Source organism: Chionomys nivalis, chromosome 19 (assembly GCF_950005125.1).
Source record: "Chionomys nivalis chromosome 19, mChiNiv1.1, whole genome shotgun sequence".
Taxonomy (NCBI): Eukaryota; Metazoa; Chordata; class Mammalia; order Rodentia; family Cricetidae; genus Chionomys; species Chionomys nivalis.
Window position 1 is genome coordinate 54,481,220 of NC_080104.1, and position 19,959 is coordinate 54,501,178.

General features: G+C 49.9%; 1 protein-coding gene across 1 annotated transcript; it reads left to right on the top strand.

Moving 5' to 3' along the window:
- The first annotated feature begins 1,373 nt into the window (after positions 1-1,373).
- On the top strand, positions 1,374-14,451 carry Ftcd (formimidoyltransferase cyclodeaminase). The gene is made up of 14 exons (XM_057751914.1): positions 1,374-1,427; positions 2,215-2,398; positions 3,270-3,398; positions 5,186-5,274; positions 5,393-5,572; positions 6,673-6,810; positions 6,890-7,021; positions 8,520-8,581; positions 8,855-8,984; positions 9,204-9,365; positions 12,250-12,293; positions 12,507-12,645; positions 13,289-13,384; positions 14,365-14,451. Exons 1-14 carry the CDS (start codon positions 1,374-1,376, stop codon positions 14,449-14,451), a joined length of 1,626 nt encoding a protein of 541 aa, XP_057607897.1.
- The last annotated feature ends 5,508 nt before the right edge of the window (positions 14,452-19,959 follow it).

Sequence of the window (19,959 nt, forward strand, 5' to 3'; positions counted from 1 at the left end):
CTAGCTCTGTAGATCAGGTTGACCTCGAACTCACAGAAATCCGCCTACCCCTGCCTCCTGAGTGCTGGGATTAAAGGTATGTGCCACCACTGTTGGCTTGGTTCTTGATTGCTGTAGTGGGGTCCAGTCTATTACGGGCAGAACTATTCCTTAGGCGGGTGGTCCTGGACTATAGGAGTGAGCCAGGAAGCAAACCACTAACCGGTGTTCCTCCATGGTTTCTGCTTCATTGCCTCTTGAGTTCCTGCCTTGACTTCCCTCAATGATGGCCTAAGACCTGGAAGTGTAAGTGGAAATAAACCTTTTCTTCCCTGACTTACTTTTGGTTAGAGTGTTTTATCATAGCAACAGAAAAGCAAACTAGGACACACACACATACATACACACATGTACATACACATACACACACATACATGCACACACATACATACACACATACACAATACACATATACACACATATACATGCATACACATACACACATACATGCACACACATACACATATACACACATACACACATACATGCACACACATACACAGAATACACAGATACAGCCCCCCCCCCGCAGGTTTGTTCACATCAGTGCCTACATACAACACCAGTATCCCATCTTTCCTACATCATGGTCGACACACATTAACATCCATCTACTTGCAAACACCAACATCCACATCTATGCCATCATCCTTACAGTGCGTGCATTCTAATAACTACCTGCACAGGCCCACTAACACTCACGTGCACAGTCACATCAACCCCTACAGATTCACATATGTTCCTATATACACTCACACCCATAGCCACTCCATTCACCCATATGTACACCTACTCCACATAAATTCCCATGGTTCCACACATTCTCGCTCTCACCCGACACTCTCTCCTGCCTCTCTGAGCTAAGTTGACTTCTGTGGAGAACCAGGCTTTACTCTAGGCCTCACACATGGCCTCTCCACCTGTATTCCCGAGGATCAGGTCCTCATGAAAAGATACCAACCCAGAAGTCCCATGGGTCCTCCTCTGGAAAGGCCACGTCCTGAGGGCAAAACTGTGTCATCTGGATGGTCAACAGGCAGCCCTGGATCAAGCTGGGCCTTGAACCCAGGTTGGCCTGATGCCCTAGCTTTAACTCTGCCCCTCTAGGCCCCCGAGAGTCCTCAGCATGTGCCCCTCTGACCCTGATCATGTGACTTTTGGAGAGCATGTACTTAACTGGGGAGCACCCTCCACTCTCCAGCTCCCTTTGCACGGTCCCTGGTTAATAAGAAACTAGCTGTGAGGAGGTATAAAGGCCCCAGGGCCACCAAAGGGCTGTCACTCCACACACCTCTACTGCCTTTTGAGAAGAGCAACTGGACCCAGGGCTGACCATGTCCCAATTGGTGGAATGTGTCCCTAACTTCTCAGAGGGGAACAACCAGGAGGTGAGGCTCCTTCGGGGCTGGCAGGATGTGTGGGTGCCTTGGTCACAGGAAGGGAGTGAGTCTGGGGTGGGAGGAGGTTGCCTTTCCAGGATGGGCAGAGCCACAGCCTACTGGCCCCCTCCAAGGAGCCATCACCGTCAGTTCTGGAACGTTCTGTGGATGGGGGGGGGACTCTGGAGAACTGGCAAGTGGGCCTGGGGATTTTGGAGTGCTCCTGGTGGGGGTCATGGATCCTGTGACCTCAGTGTTTCTATCTGAAAGTGAAGTCCCTTGAATACAGAGGCAGAGGACAGAGTTATTTGAGGTCACAGGAAAGGTCATTCCCATATATATTAACTCTTTTCTCACCTGTGGAGCCTTGTGAAGTAGGCACTATTATCGGCCCTTTTACCTAATGGGGAAACTGAGGCCAGAGGGGTCCTTAGGATAGGGTTTGAGATCTGAGCCCAGCTCCTGACCTGGCAGGTTCTGTGCTCGTCAGGGTTCCTTCCCATGTTAGCTAACGGTCCCTACCCTGCTGTTCCCACCGGAAGGCTGCCACTCTGTTCACCCCCTCTGAGAGTCTGGGTGTGATAGCAGGCCAATTATTTTTCTGGGCCACCCTGAACCTGGGGTGGCCATAGTCATTACCACGGGGGCCTTCCTATTGTGCCATGTGGATTCTGGAACTGAAGCTTAGTTCTTTGGGGGATCCCTCAAACCTCCTTCTTGAGATCACACTTGGGTGTGGGGCTACAACCTCACCAAGTAGGGACTGAGGGGCATGGTGTTGGGCCTGTATCTCCAGGTGATTGATGCCATTTCCCGAGCCATCTCCCAGACCCCAGGCTGTGCGCTACTGGATGTTGATGCTGGACCCTCCACCAACCGCACTGTCTATACTTTCGTGGGGCGGCCAGAGTGTGTGGTCGAGGGAGCTCTCAATGCTGCCCGCGTGGCCTCACAGCTCATCGACATGAGCAAGCACAAGGGTGAGGACTTGAGCTGGGCCAGGCCTCCCATGTCTCAGTTCCCAGGCTGAGCTTGTGCCACGGTATCCTGGGAGAGGGGCAGGCTCAGGGCGTGGACACGGGGTGTAAGTGCAACAGGTCTGTGGGTAGGCTTCTCCTTGGAGGTTCCCCTAGGACTAGGATTAGGGCTACGTGGTGTGCCCTATTCGCAGGAGTGGACTGGGGAAAGGCGGGGAGATGGCCCTAGGACACAGGCTATGGAGATCAGCAGCCCCCTAGAGTGGGGTTCAATGGGGTTTAGTGAATCTACAGGGGCTCACTCATGCCAAGGTCTTGACTAGACTGAGGCCTCGGGGAGACAGAAGAGGACACGGTACTAGGAAGCAAACTTGTCAACTGCCTCAAAACCAAACACAACGGGGGGGGGCAGGGTCAAAGGTTGGTGGACACACAGAGCTGGGCAAAAAGCCAAGGCCTCTGTCCGTTCTCGGAGAGCGGTTTTCAGAGGTCATGGTAAGGAGATAACGGCTTGTTAAGGTTAGGAGCCAGGCAGAGTATTCTGGATGTGGTGTGGATTCTCTGCTGCCAGAGAAGGTAGAACTGGCTCATGATCAGATACTTTCAGCCTGGCAAGGTCTCACTGAAGGCCTTTATCTTGTGTTTTTTTTTTTTTTTAAATTATTATAAAGGGCCAGCTTATGCAAGCCCTACCCCTTCTCCAGGACTTTAAGGTCCTTCTATGCCAGCCATAGCAACGATTGTCCCCATGTTCTGTGGCATTCCTAATAGTCCAGCCTGGGAGGAACTGCTGCTGCCAACCACTTGAAGCTGGTGGTTTTCTGTGATCAGTGTGGATATCTGTAAGGGTGATGGCCTACCCCCTTTCCCGCAGGAGAGCACCCTCGTATGGGTGCTCTGGATGTTTGCCCCTTCATCCCGGTGAGGGGCGTCAGCATGGACGAGTGTGTGCTCTGTGCTAAGGCCTTTGGCCAGCGGCTGGCAGAGGAGCTCAATGTACCAGGTGAGTGTCCTGGAAGGATCGATGGGGTTCTAAATTCCAGTCTCTGACATGTGCTCTGGTTCTCCGTCCTTGACACCTTCTAAGGATGCAGATCATACCTAGCATTGAGGTACACACATTAATCCCAGTGGTCAGGAGGCAAGGCAGAAGCAGGCACATCTCTGTGAGTTCAAGGCCAGCTTGCTCTACAATAGAGAGTTTCAGGACAGCCTGGGCTACATAGACCCTATCTCAATAAATTAATAAATATTAAAAAGAAACAAACAAAAAAATTGCAGATCACTACCAAAAAAGAAAGGAAGGAAGAAACGAAGGAACGAAGGAACAAAGGAAGGAAGGAAAAGAAAGTTCTGTGAGCAAGCCACTAGCCGCAGGTTCTTAGATCATGAAACAAGCAGGAGCAGAAATCACAACCACAGCAGGGTGTGGATGCATGTCCCATCCTGCTGGCTGGGCAGTGGATATTTGTAGGCAGACTTTTCTGTGTCATCAGCCATCTCTGTCCCAGCAGCCTATAACCAAATAACTACACAGACTTGTTACTGTTCTAAATGCTCGACTGATAGCTTAGGCTTGTTACTATCTAGCCTTTTACAACTTCACCCACATTTCTTATCTGTGCTCTACCGCATGGTGGCACCCTTTTTCAGCATAGCATGTTCGTCTCCGTCTTGCTGGCGACTCCTTGTCACGCTACCCTTCTTCCCAGCACCCTCTCAGTTTGGCTCTCCCACCTAACCTCTTCCCGCCTAGCTATTGCCCAGTCAACCTTTTATTAAACCAATCAAAAGGCACCTTGGCAAAGATGCATCTTCACAGCATACAAAAAGGTTACTCCATAACAGACATTGTTTGACCACAGTTTAGCTTGCTGAGCCTGGAGACTACAAAGTCCATGCCTTGTAAATAGAATTTGGGCTGGAGAGATGGCTCACTGGTCTAAGCACCTGCCACTTAAGAGGACCAGAGATCAGATTTCCAGAAACCTCTATAAATGCAATGGGCATGATGATCCACCTGTAATCCCAACTGTGCAAGGCAGAGACAAAACAAGCTAATGAGCACACCAGGGAATTCTGGGTGTGATTGAGAGACCCACCTCAATGAATGACGCTGAAGAAGAATGACCAAGGATCATTCCTGCTATCAACCCTGGGCCTCCCCATGCATATGCACACATGTAATGAGCTCATACAAAGGCATAGGCTTGCATGCACAAATGCATACCATACAGACATGAAAAATGAGGGGAAAGATTTCATTTGGGGAATTAGATCAAGAAAATGATAGGAGGCAAACTAGGAACAAACACAACATGGCGTTGTGGGGAGACACCAGGATAGACCGTCCATATGGCAGCACAGGGTGGGACCCAACCTGCCCTGTTGTTGCCATGAACATAAGCTAACATCTGAGGTTAAGGCCTATGTGTATGGCAAGTTCTGCTTTTTCCTCCTACGAGGACAGGTTCACCACACAGTAAAAACACATTTTTAAAAAGAAACCTGAGTGTATCCATCAGCACTCCCCACATATCCTAACCCTTATAAGCATGCCCACTTCAGTGGCACTGTTTTGGGTGGGTGGGAGGTCTATGCTATGCCATCTGCACTGCTGTACCCACTCCAAGAGTGTGGAGAAGGTGGGGGCTCCTCAGAGAGAGCCAGCTAAGGAAGATCTACCCCCAGTTGAAGTTGGAAGGAGCCGCCCTGCCTGGGCCCCTGTGGGACCGAGGACATACTGGATTCTGCCTGGCTAAACATCTGACCACTTGGGTTCCTTTGCAGTGTACCTCTATGGTGAGGCAGCGCAGACACCCACTCGGCAGACCCTGCCGGCTATCCGGGCTGGAGAGTATGAGGCCCTGCCTGAGAAGGTGCTGCCCCAATAGGTGCCTGGGTGTGAGAGGGTGGTCTCCCTGCCGTTTTTTCCCCCTGGGGAGAGTGGGCAGGCCTGGGGCCCCTCCACCTCACCCCACGCGAATGTTCCTGCAGCTCAAACAGGCAGAGTGGGTGCCTGACTTTGGCCCTAGCTCCTTTGTCCCCAGTTGGGGCGCCACTGTCACAGGTGCGCGGAAATTCCTCATTGCATTCAACATCAACCTGCTCAGCACCAAGGAACAGGCCCATCGCATTGCTCTCAACCTACGGGAGCAGGGCCGTGGGAAAGACCAGGTGAGTAGCCTCTGCCTTGCTGTCCCATGCCCCAGGGGTCTTCCTCAGAACCCCCTCGGGAGACTGTTCCCCTTAGTGTCACAGCCCTGGGGGGGTGTCTCAGCCTCAGAGTTCAGTGTTTGAAACTGAGGATTGCCTTTAAAAATTTGTATGCATTTTGCCTGCATATGTGCCAGAAGAGGGTGCTGGGTCCCTTGGCACTGAAGTTAATGATTAGAAGTCATCATGTAGGTGCCGGGAACCCAGGTCCTCTGGAAAAGCAGCAAGCGTTCTTAACCACTGAGCCATATCTCTCCAGCAACCCCAGCTGCCCTTATTTTAACAGACTTTTCCACAGAAGCAGACATAGTCAGGCTTCTGTGTTGACAACTGCCTCAGCCATCCCGGATGTCTTCACATCTCTCCAGTTGCTCTAAATATGCCTCCCCCACAATGCCTCAGTAAAGCTTCATGTGTTGTGAAGGCTCCCCTGCCAGGTCTGCATAGAAGCTGTCAGCTAGCTTGAGCATCACTTCTCAGAGTCCGTATCAGACACAGGAGACCTAGACATACATGGTGACAGGAAGTCATCTTCCCATCTGTCCCAGCCTCACATCTTACTAGGCAGTGAGGCTCCAGGAGCCAACTTTTTGCAGAATCAGCAACCTGTAATTTCAACACGAAGCAAGGGACCCTCAAGTTCATTATGCCCATTCCAAAGTTGAGGTCAGAGTGTCTGCCTCACTCAGATCATCAAAGAGAGGATCAGAGTGACAAGCAGGTGGGGTATGGATGACAAGGGGAGTTGGGACTTTCCCTGGCTTTCCACATCAGTGTCCCTAGGTCTCTCAGATATAAGATCAAAGACCTGCACTAAAGAAAGCTGGTCTCAGTTTTCATGTGGTGGGTGAGGTTTTGCCTCGTCTCTCTAGCCAGAGCAAGGATGATAGAGCAAGGAGAGTCACAGTGCCGACCCAGCTATCGGGGGTCACCTCGCTTGACTCATCTGGCTAGGGGACACAAGCACAAGAGGCTCTCAGAGCTAGGCATGATAAAGGCTGGGCAGGGGCCATTCAGAGCCCAGATTCTTAGCCCAGGCTGGGGAACGCATCTCTTCGTAGCCAGGACGTCTGAAAAAGGTTCAGGGCATCGGTTGGTACCTGGATGAGAAGAACCTGGCTCAGGTGTCCACAAACCTCCTGGACTTTGAGGTCACAGCTCTGCACACAGTCTATGAGGAAGCCCGCAGAGAGGCTCAGGTGGGTAGAGAGCAGCTGCCCCTACCCTTCTCACACTGGGAAACCCCCAGCCGCTGACCTCACCGCCTCTGTCTCATAGGAGCTGAACCTCCCAGTGGTGGGCTCGCAGCTGGTGGGCCTGGTGCCTCTGAAGGCCTTGCTGGATGCTGCGGCCTTCTACTGCGACAAGGAGAAGTTGTTTGTTCTGGAGGAGGAGCACCGGATACGGCTGGTGGGCTGTGTTCCTTTTGGGAGTGAGATGCCACGGAGGCATGGGGGCTGTAGGCCTTCAGCTGCTCCAGGAGCAAGCTCATGCTTCCAGATGGGCCCACCCCAAATCCAAAACCCTCTTCTTCCTTCAGTTTTTTTTTGTTTTATTGACATGTGTGTGTGTGCATGTGTGCATGCGTGTGTGTGTGTGTGTATTTCTAAGGGGCTATCCATCTTTTTTTTTTTTTTTTGAAATTGGGTCTCTCACTGGAACTCACCAAGTAGGCTACTCTTTCTGTCTCCACTTCCCCAGCACTGAAATTGCAAGTAATGGGCTTACCACCGTGCCAGGATTTTTTAATTAATTAATTATTAACCAATTAATTGATTTTGATAGGGGTCCTGGGGGCCTGACTCAAGGTTTTGTGCTTGCATGGCAAGCACTTTACTGAGCAAGCTCTGTGGCCAGCTCTTGACTCGTAGGTAGCAGATCTTCCACTTTCATGGCCCTGTAGAACCTCATGAAGGGTTCCTCTGGAACTGGTACTACATAAACTTTATGTTCTCTGCCTTCTTAATGCCTGGGCTGGCTGCTTCTCTGAAGAGCCGTGTCTGCTGCCAGCCCCCTCCGTCGGGTTCCTTACACCCCAGTAAAACACAGTCCATGGATTTGGGTAGATATGTCCCAGGTATCCCTCCCTTGGTCCCATCTACACATGACTCTCTTGTCTACAGCACATTTGCTCATCTTGTTGGGCCCAGGATCTGCTCTGGGGGTGGCTGCATCTCCAGCGATATTGCCTTGTTTTCCCATCCTTCCCTAGAGTATCCGTCCTTCCCTAGAGTATCCATCCTTCCCTAGAGTATCCGTCCTTCCCTACAGTATCTGTCCTTCCCTAGAGTATCCATCCATTACTACAGTATCCATCCTTCCCTAGAGTATATCCATCCTTCACTAGAGTATCTGTCCTTCACTGCTTGCTGATTCTGTGACCCCACCCAGGCGGCATCCTTTACCCGCCCCCCAGAACCACCTTTGGAGTGCACCCTGCTTGTGTCCTTCGAGTGTGTGTGTGTCCCTTTCTGCTTCAGGAAGTGAAATGTGTTGTCCCCGTTGCATGGCTTCATAATGGGTCGAATGTTTTTGCTGAGATGAATTCGAATCCAGGTGGGACTGTTTTCACTGTATCCTGAATTCGGGTGAAACTCGGTTTCCCCCACATTTTTATGTGCAGGGGAATCAAGGTTGCCCCTGTTTGTAAGAATCTATTAGATTCTGAATTAGAATCTAATCCCAAGAAGAGGACTTAGCTGGCTCTTCCCATGGTCACCTAGGCTCTGTTGTGAGGGAAGGGTGTGCAACCCTTTCATTGTTCTGTTTGCCCTGGGAGCGTGGAGTGTTTCTGTCTGTATATCAACCTGTCAGGAAGTGAACTGGCAAGGTTCCTGGGAAGGGAGGGTGGGAAAAACTTGTCAAGGTGGCGCCTAGCTGAGCAGTGGGTGTGATGTCCTCTCTGCAGGTGGTGAACCGGCTGGGCCTGGATTCCCTGGCACCCTTCGACCCGAAGGAGAGGATCATTGAGTGAGGCTTCGCATCTCTTCCCCACTCTTCCACTCTGCCCGCTTCCTGCCCCTCCTTCCCTTGTTTTACCCCTTTCCCCACACTCTTCCAGTTCCTCATCATCTTCACATCTCTGGTCACCAAATCTTAAACCAGGTGCCTGATCCTCCAACTTCTCGGCGTGTTTCGGTCCTGCCCTCCCGGCCCGCCTCCTTCTCTTCTCTCCAGCTAATGAGCTTGGGGCTGGGGGTAAGAGGGTGTGTCTCCGCTTCTTTAAGCGGCTCCCATTGGTAGGTACCTGGTTCCAGCTAGTGGACCGGAGCAGAGCCTGATGGACAAGTCATTGCTCAATTTTGTTCGGGAGGTGGGGGCCCGCTCTGCTGCCCCAGGCGGCGGCTCTGTAGCAGCGGCTGTTGCAGCCATGGTGAGCACCTGAGGTAACCCACCGAGGGCAGAGCCATAGATGGCAAGACCCAGGCGGGCGCGGGTTGATAGGGATTCGGAGAGTGGGACTCTGGGGTGGGAGACTCTGTAGTGGGGGACCCTGCAGGGTGAGATTCCACACTTGATCTCCCTGCACTTGGGGCTCTGGCTTGGGGTGGCTAGGTCCCCCGGGTAGCTCCCACAGCTTGCCCCTTACCAGGGTGCGGCCCTGGCCTCAATGGTGGGCCAGATGACCTACGGGCGGCGCCAGTTTGATCACCTGGACTCCACCATGCGGCGCCTGATCCCACCATTCCATGCGGCCTCCGCCCAGCTAATCCCATTGGTGGATGCTGATGCCCAGGCTTTTGCTGCCTGTCTGGTAAGCATGCTCAATGGCCAGGCCTGGAGTTGCTAGCCTTAGTAATCTGCAAATTTGGAGTCAGGGGCGAGACACTGGGAAGGTGGCATGATCTGCCAATATTTTAGGAGCCCCTACTTTTGCAACCTTGAGGGTCTAGGTCTGGAGAACATGGACCTTGCCCCAGGAAAGGGAACTTAGGAGGGCAGGACCCCAGAATGGGGTGCCCCGGGGTTGGGGATCCTGGAGGGACACTAGCTGGTAACATTGAAGGTAACAGCAGACACGTCTCAGATTGGCCAGCCAGGATCTTGGCTTCCAGGCCAGGGATATGTGAGAGCTGGCTCCCAGATTCTAGAGACCTGCAGGAAGGATTCTCTTGCCTGTAGGTCATCTGGGCCATTGTGGAGGCCAGCACTATACCCTGATGAGGGGCAAATTGCCAGGGCAGGCCCCTGTCCTGACCTCTTTAGCAGGCTAGAGCTCTGAGGTCATAGAAACCGTAACAGAACAACCATGAAGATTAACGACCTAGACTAGAAAGAACCCCTCAGCCACAACATACAGGAGCCACCAGGAGAGTTTGGAGGTGGAAAACCCATCTTGAGAAATAATTACAGGTGTGGTCAGATGAGCGGACATGGCAAGGATGCAGGGCCAGACTCTGAAAAGATGAAAGAAATGATTAGAAGTGAGAGATGCACACAGAGAGAAACAGAGATATACAGAGACAGAGAGACAGGGATATACATGGAGACAGAGAGACAGGTATCCACACGGGGACAGAGACAGGGATATACACAGACAGAGGCAGGGATATACACGGGGAAAGAGAGACAGGGATATACACGGAGACAGAGACAGGGATACACACGGGGACAGAGACAGGGATATACACAGACAGAGACAGGGATACACACGGGGACAGAGACAGGGATATACACAGACAGACACAGGGATACACACGGGGACAGAGACAGGGATATACACAGACAGAGACAGGGATATACACAGACAGACACAGGGATACACATAGGGACAGAGACAGGGATATACACAGACAGAGACAGGGATACACACGGGGACAGAGACAGGGATATACACAGACAGAGACAGGGATATACACAGACAGACACAGGGATACACACGGAGACAGAGAGACAGGGACATACACAGAGACAGTGACATGCACATAAATGAAATCAGTGACTACACATACAGCAATAGACACAGAGACAGAGATACAGAGACACAGAGGTGGAGGCAGAGACAGAGAGATAAGGGGAGAGTGACAGAGATGAAGAGTGACCGAGACATGTGAACACACAGAGACACAGACAGACATACACAGCCACAGGCAGAGGTATAAAGACAAAGAGAGCCAGGCGGTGGTGGCGCACGCCTTTAATCCCAGCACTCGGGAGGCAGAGGCATTCGGATCTCTGTGAGTTCGAGGCCAGCCTGGTCTAGAAGAGCTAGTTCCAGGACAGGAACCAAAAAAGCTACAGAGAAACCCTGTCTCGAAAAAAAAAAAAAAAAAAAAAGACAAAGAGAGACAGGCATTTAAAGGGAAATGTTAGTTTAGATATAAATATTAGCAGTTCAGAGACAACCCTAACATTAGATATTAGAAGTAAGAAATAAGCCGGGCGGTGGTGGCGCACGCCTTTAATCCCAGCACTCGGGAGGCAGAGGCAGGCGGATCTCTGTGAGTTCGAGGCCAGCCTGGTCTACAAAGGGAGTTCCAGGACAGGTTCCAAAGCTACAGAGAAACCCTATCTCGAAAAACCAAAAAAAAAAAAAAAAAAAAAAAGAAGAAATAAGATATATGTTAAAAAACACAACTATAAGAGAAAGTCAGATAAATGAAAATTAACTAAAGACAGCAAATCATAGGAGAAGATTTAAATAATATGAAATGAAGTTTGTGTAAGTGTTGTGTTGATTAATGTCTTTCATGTGCAGCAAGAAGATGGATTTTAGGAAAGTCACAGATACGTACTTTTCTCATTGAGACAATGAAACATAAAAACAATAAAACATAAAACAATCAAAAATGAAAGCATGATAAAACTTGCACTGAATCAGGAAATAGAACCGATTACGTGGGGTGTAGCCGAGAGGCCACAGCTAAGTCAAGTGCCACATTCCCCAGGCGGGAGGAGAGGTACATGTTATGACAATGACAAGCTGGCTGGGGACGCAAAGTGTCTGCTTAGCTTCTGCTGTCCCTCCTGGCTGAGAGAAGGGTCACGATAATGACTGGTTGAGATCTGGTGAATAAACCAACACCAGTGTGCATACCCCCTACCCAGCTTCCCCTTGCCCTGTCCCATCCTGCAAGATTGAGGGATGCTGTGGGAGGCTGAGGCTAACGCTGAGACCGGCAGCACTCACCACACACAAAGGCCAGGTCTACAGATGGCCAGGGACAAGGGATGCAGCACCATGGTCGAAAAGGCCTTAGAGCTTCCAATGTCAGCGCCGCCCTTGTGTGTTTAGACTGTGTACGATAAAGTCGTTCTCACCATCAGATCCTGGTACTGTAGGGAGGACTAGTGGAAGAATCCAGGAGCCTTTAAAGGTCCCCAGAGAACGCCACTCACCTGTCTTCTCCAGGTGGCTGTGGGGACCTATGACACCCAGACCCAGGCACCAAGTGCTGGAGACCACAGATACCAACAGAAACATCATCCCCACAAAAGGTGTCCCTGCCTGTGGCCTGTAGCATGATGCATTTCAGTAGGAAGTGCCCATGCAAGAGGCCATGGATAAGCACTGCCCATGCTGCCCGTGCTGCTGAATTCCAGGACACAGTCCTCACTGCCATCCCAGCATGGCCAGGGGATGCAGCCAGTTCTTCGTGGCCACTCACCATGTGTGTTTTCGTCTTTTTTCCCTATAGGAGGCAATAAAGCTGCCCAAGAACACAGCCGAAGAGAGGGACAGGTGAGCATGGCATTGGCCAGGTGGGCCTGCTGGACCCTCTGGGCCATGGGTCTCAGTGTCTGGGGGTGGGGGTTGGCACAGGTGCACCATGGGTAGTGAGTAATGATCATTTTGTCACTCCTGAGTCTGTGCTCAGCCTTTGGGAAGGGAGTGTGATGATTGGGGTCAGAATGCACTCAGCCCCCAACTCACGTATCGCCGCCTGGGTTCTAGGCGGGCCTGTGCTCTGCAGGAGGGGCTGAGACAGGCGGTTGCTGTGCCACTGAAGCTGGCAGAGACTGTGTCCCAGCTGTGGCCAGTGCTGAAGGAGCTGGCCCTCTGTGGGAACCTGGCCTGCTTGTCTGACCTGCAGGTATGAGGGTTCCAGGGTGTCAGAGCAGCTCAGGGTGGTATCCACATTCTTGTTCAATGTTGTTCCACAGTTAGCAACTTGGGTGTCGTCAGAGCTTACAGATATACCACCCTACATACAGGGAGATACCTGAGCCAGCCTGTGGAAATGGACTTCACTCATCCTGTATGGGGGATGGGACAAAGCAGAGGCGTGTCCTATGGCCCCTACAACTAACCCAGGAACCCTACAGTATGCGGTGAATTTCAGTGTATAGCCTGGAGGCCCCAGCGAACTGATTCTCTCTCCTGGGAGTGGCTCTAGTTTGCAGGCGGATAACTGCTGAGGGCAGGTTCAGAGGGATCAACGGCCTCTAGAGCATACCTTCATACCCCCCTCAGGCTTCCAGGAGTCACATCTTCAAATTAGTAGTGGGTTCCTTTTCTCGGTTCAGGTCTCAGACCAACATGGCCATGGTAGCCCAATCTCTGTGGGTAGGGTCAGGCTTAGTGGTATGAAGAATGCAGGTCCCTGCATGAAGCCTTTGCCTGCCAACCTATAGGATGGGTCAGCTTGCTTGGTCTTGACAGGAGGGTTGATACTTTCAAGAGGCACAGAGGCATTGTGGGTTCAGAACCAGCCCCTTTCACTGGTGTCTCTTCAGGTGGCAGCCAAAGCCTTGGAGACAGGTGTGTTTGGTGCATACTTCAACGTGCTCATCAACTTGAAGGACATGACCGATGATGCATTTAAAGAGAAGGTGGGCAGGGGGAAGACTTGATGCCAGGCCCCATTCAGGGACCTGCAATGTCTGCTGTGAGCAGGGATGACTCTTGCTGGTCACCTGAAGGAACAGGCTCTTGCTATCTCTCCTGGAGCCATGGGTACAGGGTGACCAGGTGTCTGAGGGTATACATTGACATCCCCCTTCCCATGGGTCCAGACCTGACTAGGAGATGAAAAGTTGCTAAATAGTACCCCAGTGCCCATACCACCTACCCTGCTCTTATAGTAGAATTGAGGGCTTGGCCATTCCAGGCTGGGGACCCCCAAGCACCAAGACCCCAGGGACTGGAAAAATAATGGCTTTAAGCAATGAACCAAATCTCAGCATTCATAACAGCTGCATGGCAATTTTATTGTATTATTGAGGCAAAAATCACAAAACATACAAATTGCTATATTAAAATATAGAATTCAGTAGAATTTTTGCAATTCTCAGTATTGTATAGCCATCATTCTAGCAAGTTCCAGGACATTTTTATTGCTTCAAAGGAACCCTCTGTCAATTAGCAGACACACTGTTCCATACCTTAGCTCTGACAGCCATTCTTAAGCATCTGTCTTCTAGATATTTGTGACAACTTTGAAAAGACTTTTAAGGGCTCAGTTCTTAAGTAGAATGCTAGCAATTGGGCATCTTTGGGGTCTAGCCCCTCCCTGACCAACTTTAGATAGTATGACCTCTGTGAGTGAGCCCTGCCCCTCTGGGTCTTATGGATACAGCTGTCCCCTCAGCAGTCTGGGCAGAAGTAGAAGAAATGGGATGGGAGTCTGTGGAGGGTCAGTGGGTATGGCTGTTCCCAAAACTTCTACCCACACTGATAGATGACCCTAGTCACTGTGAGGTGGGTATGCCATGGGGAGGTGGCAGTAGGAGCCTGGGATTTTTTTGTTAGGAGCAGCAGGTCACAGCAAGCATGGAGGGGGTAGGGTGATATATCTCTCTATGTCTGTCAGATGCGCCATCGAATCTCCAGCCTTCTGCAGGAAGCCAAGACCCAGGCTGCACTGGTGTTGGATAGCCTAGAAGCACGGAGGGAATAAAGAGATGTCCCCTTCCCCCCCACGCCATGAATGGTCCAACTTCCAGGGGTCTTTACCTATCCTAAGTGACCCAAGCCTGCTTGGAGGGAAGATTCAGCCATGACGTCAGCAGTGTCAGGTTGGGGCTACAACTGTCTGTGTAGGATGGTGTAGATGCAACCGAGGTGGTTTGGGGTAGGGAGTAGGGTCTGATTGGCGGTGGTCTACTGCAGGCATTTAGCCTGATACCCTCTGTTATCTGTGGCTTCTAGTAAATTCTGAACACAAACCTGCCTGGCGTGCTTGGGTTTGGGGGCAAGGCAAGGCTGAGACTGGAATCGGGAGCAGGACCAGGGGACTCCTTCGTTTGTGAGTAATGAAGCCCCAGCTCCAGATTCCCAGATGGAGTGTATATGGGGATGCTCCCAGCTCTAGGATGCTCTGAGCACTGAACTCATTGCCATTGTCTTAGTTAGGATCACCATCGCTGTGACAAAACACCATGACCAAAAAGCAAGCTGGGGAGGAAAGGGTTTGTTTGACACTTCCACATCACTGTTCATCATCAAAGGAAGTCAGGACAGGAACTCAAGCAGAGCAGGAACCTGGAGGCAGGAGGCAATGCAGAGGCCTTGAAGGGGAGCTGCTTACCCTCCTCCATCAGTCACTATTTAGGAAAATGTCCTACAGTCGAATCTTATGGAAGCATTTTCTTAATTGAGGTTCTTTCCTCTCTGGTGACTCTAGTTTGTGTCAAGTTGACATAAGAGCAGCCAGCACAGCCATGTAGCAAGGGACAGAGACTGTAGTGCTCCAAGCCCTCACACTGGGGAGAGTCTGGCTCCTCAGGGCTGTGAGGACATTATCTCCCTTCAATGGACAGTCTGATCCTAGCTTCCATGTCACCATCACGGGGGCTCCCCCCCGTCCTCCATCCTCAGATCTTCTGTGGTTCGCTTCTTCTCTCTATTCTCCATTACTAATAAAAAAAATCTCACCCCATGACTTTCAGATGTGCCACTCCATGAGAAAATCTCCCAAGTATGGTTGTAGCTATCAACACAGTACATAAAAAGAAAACAGCTTGTGGTACATTCTTCTTAAGTGAGGCAGAAAATCTAAATGCCTTTTAGGACAGATTTACTATCTGAAAATTTAAGTCACTTGTTTCTGGGAAGAGTCATCAACCAGGGGAAGCAACATGAACAGACGGTTCACATGTGTTGCAGGCAAAGGGGTGGAATCCTTCAGTGTGGGAAGTTCTACAAATTAGACTGAACCTAACAAGGTGCTTGGGGGGGGCAGCCCAGTTTCGGTGAGGGGTCCTGGCCAACTTGTGTATAACAAATGCCTGTGCTCCTGTCTAAGACAGAATAAGGATGACTCTGGGGTTTTGCCCCTTGCTGCCACCAAAGAGCATTTGAAGGTATATTGGTATATTGCACTATCCCATGGGATCTTTCATGGCTGTCTGAGCTGCTAGTCTCAAATGCGTGTCCTGCCCAGGGTTGGGGCTGTCTTGGGGAGGGGCAGTCAGGTGATGATTCTCTATTCTTTCCCTGATATCCAAGTACATTGAGGACAGAGAACTCGATCCCATCCAGTTCCCAGGCCCAGGCTTTGCACTTCACACCGAGGAGACACACAACAGTGGTCCAGAAGACTTCTCCAGGGTAGAGCTTCCTTTAGCCCTTCCTCAGGCAAAGAGGAGATTCTGCTAGGCCTCCTGGACTTAGGGCCCTAACCCTAGCCATATCCCCAGCACTGTAACCCAGAGAGGCTGCAGGACAGCAGAGAGGGTTGGGTTGACACTCTGCCTTCCAGCACGTGTGTTCCGGGGTGTGTGGTGGGTAGGTGGAGGAGTTGGGTGTGTTATCATTTCCATGAAGAGGCATCCTGCTTAGTTTGTCGACAACCAAGAGTCACCTGAGTCAGGGAATCTTAGCTGAGGAACGCTGAGATCTGACTGGCCTGTGGCCATGTCTGTGGGAAATTGCTTGATTGTTGGTTGATGTGAGAAGGCCATGACCACTGTGGGCAGTGCCACCCCTATGCAGGTGGTCCTGGGTTGTATAAGAACGCTGGCTGGGTATGAGCCAGGGGGAGTGAGCCCTCTATGGTTTCTGCTTGAGCTCCGGCTACAACCTCCCTCAATGATGGATTGTGACATCAAAATATAAGTCAAACATACTGTTCCCTTCCCAAATTGCTTTTTGTTGGTTATTCAGCATAGGAAGAAAACCAACTAGAACAATGGCTATGACGGACCCAAAGCAGGGTGGGAGATGGGCTGTTCCCACCATGGTGGAGAGAAGCCTAGTATGGTATAGCCTCGTATAGTATGAAATAGGATTCTGGGAACATCCAAAAATGCTCCTGTGTGTATTTTGGGGGTGGGGGAGCATAGGTGTCAAGAGCTCTTGTGGGCCATGATGCAATTACAACAGATGGCAGTTGATATTCCTAAGGCCAACTCACCAGGGAATCAACTAATCTGATGGGGGAAATTCATAGGCAAGGCTTATGAAAATATTGCCTATAAATACTGACTGCTTCTGTCTGTAAATCTACATGTACAAAGATAGCTATGGTATCTCCCCAATACCTGCACTATAATGTGTAATCTCATGTAATGTGTATATGTAATATCGTGATTATATCACAATCTTATGGGCACATATATCTGTGGATGGTCATGAAGATGATTTTGCATTAACCTGTATAATTTTGATATATAGAAAATATACTATTAAATATTCAGAACTAGATTTATTGTCCCATGAGAACTATAAGACTCTTAAAAACCTGCTTTGTTCCTTTAACACAAACTAATATAGAAAACAACAATTTCTCCCCAGTCTAAGACAAACCACACAATTAACTCGTTTTTACCTCAGAGCAAGTTCAAGCTAGGCTGAATGTTTCTGTGAATGGATCATAAGTTAAAAACTTTACAGATACACACAAGGACAAAGCCACAGATGCCTAACCAAAGTTGTTAACACAAACCTAAGAAACTGTGCCAATTTTTTGCTTGCTAAAGTCTGGATGGTCAAGACCTGAGTCTCTTTACAGATCTCTCTGCAGCTTGTCTCACCTGGCACTGTGCCCCCAGCCTCTGGTCACAGTCTTATACCAGGAATCTTGAAACCTTGTGTTGCCATGGTAAATGGTTCTGTTCCTTATCACTTATTTGAGGAATGTGCTATGACCTTCAGAGGTAGCTTTATATTTTTTTATTATTGTAAAAAGCCTTTTGCAGTAAATATATATATATATATATATATATATATATATGTGTGTGTGTGTGTGTGTGCATGTGCGTGTATAAGACAGAGGAGAAAGAGAAAGAATTAGAACTTAGAAGGAATTATTAACTAATAGGAATTATAACTTAGATAGAACTGAAGCTGCAGGGGTAGAATTAGAGCTATAGCAAAAGAATAGACAGAACAATAAATAGCATGACTTGAACCGCACAGATATAAATTTGTTCAGTGCCCCTCAGATAGAAAAACTTCAAGTTGTTTCGCTACACTGTGGACTTTCTCCTTGAATCCTGGGTGTGGTCTTGAGAGCTTGTCTCACAGGCTACAACACTTAGGGACCGTCCATTGATGTGCAGGTTCCTGGACACATAGAGGTCTAAAGGCACAGAAGCAAGGGGACATCAGAAGGAACACAACAGCGAGAAAATAATGGTTTTGTCATATTTGCGAGGGGTTTTCTTGGGGGGAATATCAGAAAGGAGATGTTGATGGGGGGAAGAGACTGGGGGGAAGGTGGTGGGGAGCGGATCTTGAGGGGAAGTGGTGAGAGGATTCTGATAAAGGGAAGGGGATGGTGGCAAGGGAAGGTAGGGATTGGAAAGCCATGATTGAAAGATGCTGTGGGGAAGGCAGTGAAGAGACGGTGTTGAAGGAGGGTAACTGTAAGGGGAAGGTAGTGAAGGGAAATTGGTAGAGGGAGCTAAGAGAATCTTGTTGTGAGGAAATGTGAGGAGGGGACAGTTGCAGGGAAGCTGGCATGGGGAAAGCAGATAGCTCGTGTCTAGAAGAGGGGACAGTGGCAGGGAGGCTACTACAGGGAAAGCAGATAGCTTGTGTCTAGAAGTAGTGACATCACTGGATTTGGGAAGTATGATTTGGTGAGGATGTTGTGGGTGCTATGGAGAGGGAATCTGGTGACAGGACACTTGTGAGAGGTCATTGGTAGGAGCATAATGGTGAAGGAACTTTGGTTTGGAGCTGTGTGTAACAGATGTTGTTGAGGATGTAGGGGTGTGGGTGTTGGTAGAAGGCTATTGATGTAGTGATGTCTGGTAGGTCAGAGATGGGATGCTGATGACCGCATGACTGTCATGGAGTGTTGACAGGAGAATACTGGCAAGGAGATGTTGGTGAGGGGATGCTGGCAATGGAATGTTGGTAAGAGTGTGATGTTGCTAAGCAGTGGTGGCGCACGCCTTTAATCCTAGCACTCAGGAGGCAGACACAGGTGGGTCTCTGTGAGTTTGAGGCCAGCCTGGTCTATAAGAGCAAGTTCCAGGACAGGCTCCATAGCTACAGAGAAACCCTGTCTTGACCCCCTCCCCAAATAATAATAATAATAAATAAGAAGAGTGTGATGCTATGTTGGTAAAGGGTTATTTGCGAGGGGACTATGGTATGGGGCACATTGGGTAGGGATGTTGGTGAGGGGGCTTTGTAGCATTTACTGGTGTGGGGTGACTGTTGAAGGCACCCTGGTGAACGGAACCTGTGGTGGTTTGAAAGAAAATGGCTTCCAAAGGGACTGGTACTGTAGGAGGTGTGGCTTTGAGGTCTCATATGCTCAAGTCACGCCCAGTGTCTTAGTTCACTTCCTGTTGCCTGCTGATTAAAACGGAGGACTTGCAGCTCCAGCACCATGTCTGCTTGCACGCCGCCATGTCCCACCGTGATAATGGAGTAAACCTCTGAAACTGTGAGTTGCCACCCCAGTTAAATGTTTTCTTTTATAAGATTGTTGTGGTCATGGTGTCTCTCCAAAGCAATGGAAACCCTAACTAAAACAGAACCCTTTCCCATATCATTAGTGTGTGAAAGTCCCTTCTGTGAGATTGGTTTTCATACCATCCTGGGTCCGGTGTCACAGTGAAGGGTGTCCCTTTCCTCTGAGAGGTCCTGTGGTCCCCACTCTGGACCAATCTGCAGGATTGCTAATGAAATGTATAAGGGTCTTGGGTGAACGCTCTGATGGTGGGGACTTATTTGCAGGGCTTATTGCTAGGACTTTGTGTGATTCTTTGTAGGGAGACAGAGTTAGGGTTAGGGCGTTTCTGCTGCAGGCTGTGTGGCCAGATGGCACTGGTGGAGTGTCAATGACATGACGTTAAAGAGTGCGAGTTACAGCAGGGATGCTTATGTCCAAATGCATGTGTTGACTTCCAAAGGCCTGTACTTCAGAGTATGGCCCAACATGGAAAGAAATGGAAAGAAGGTCTTTGCAAATGTCACCCATTGCAAAGAGAAGAGGTTTTGCTGGAAT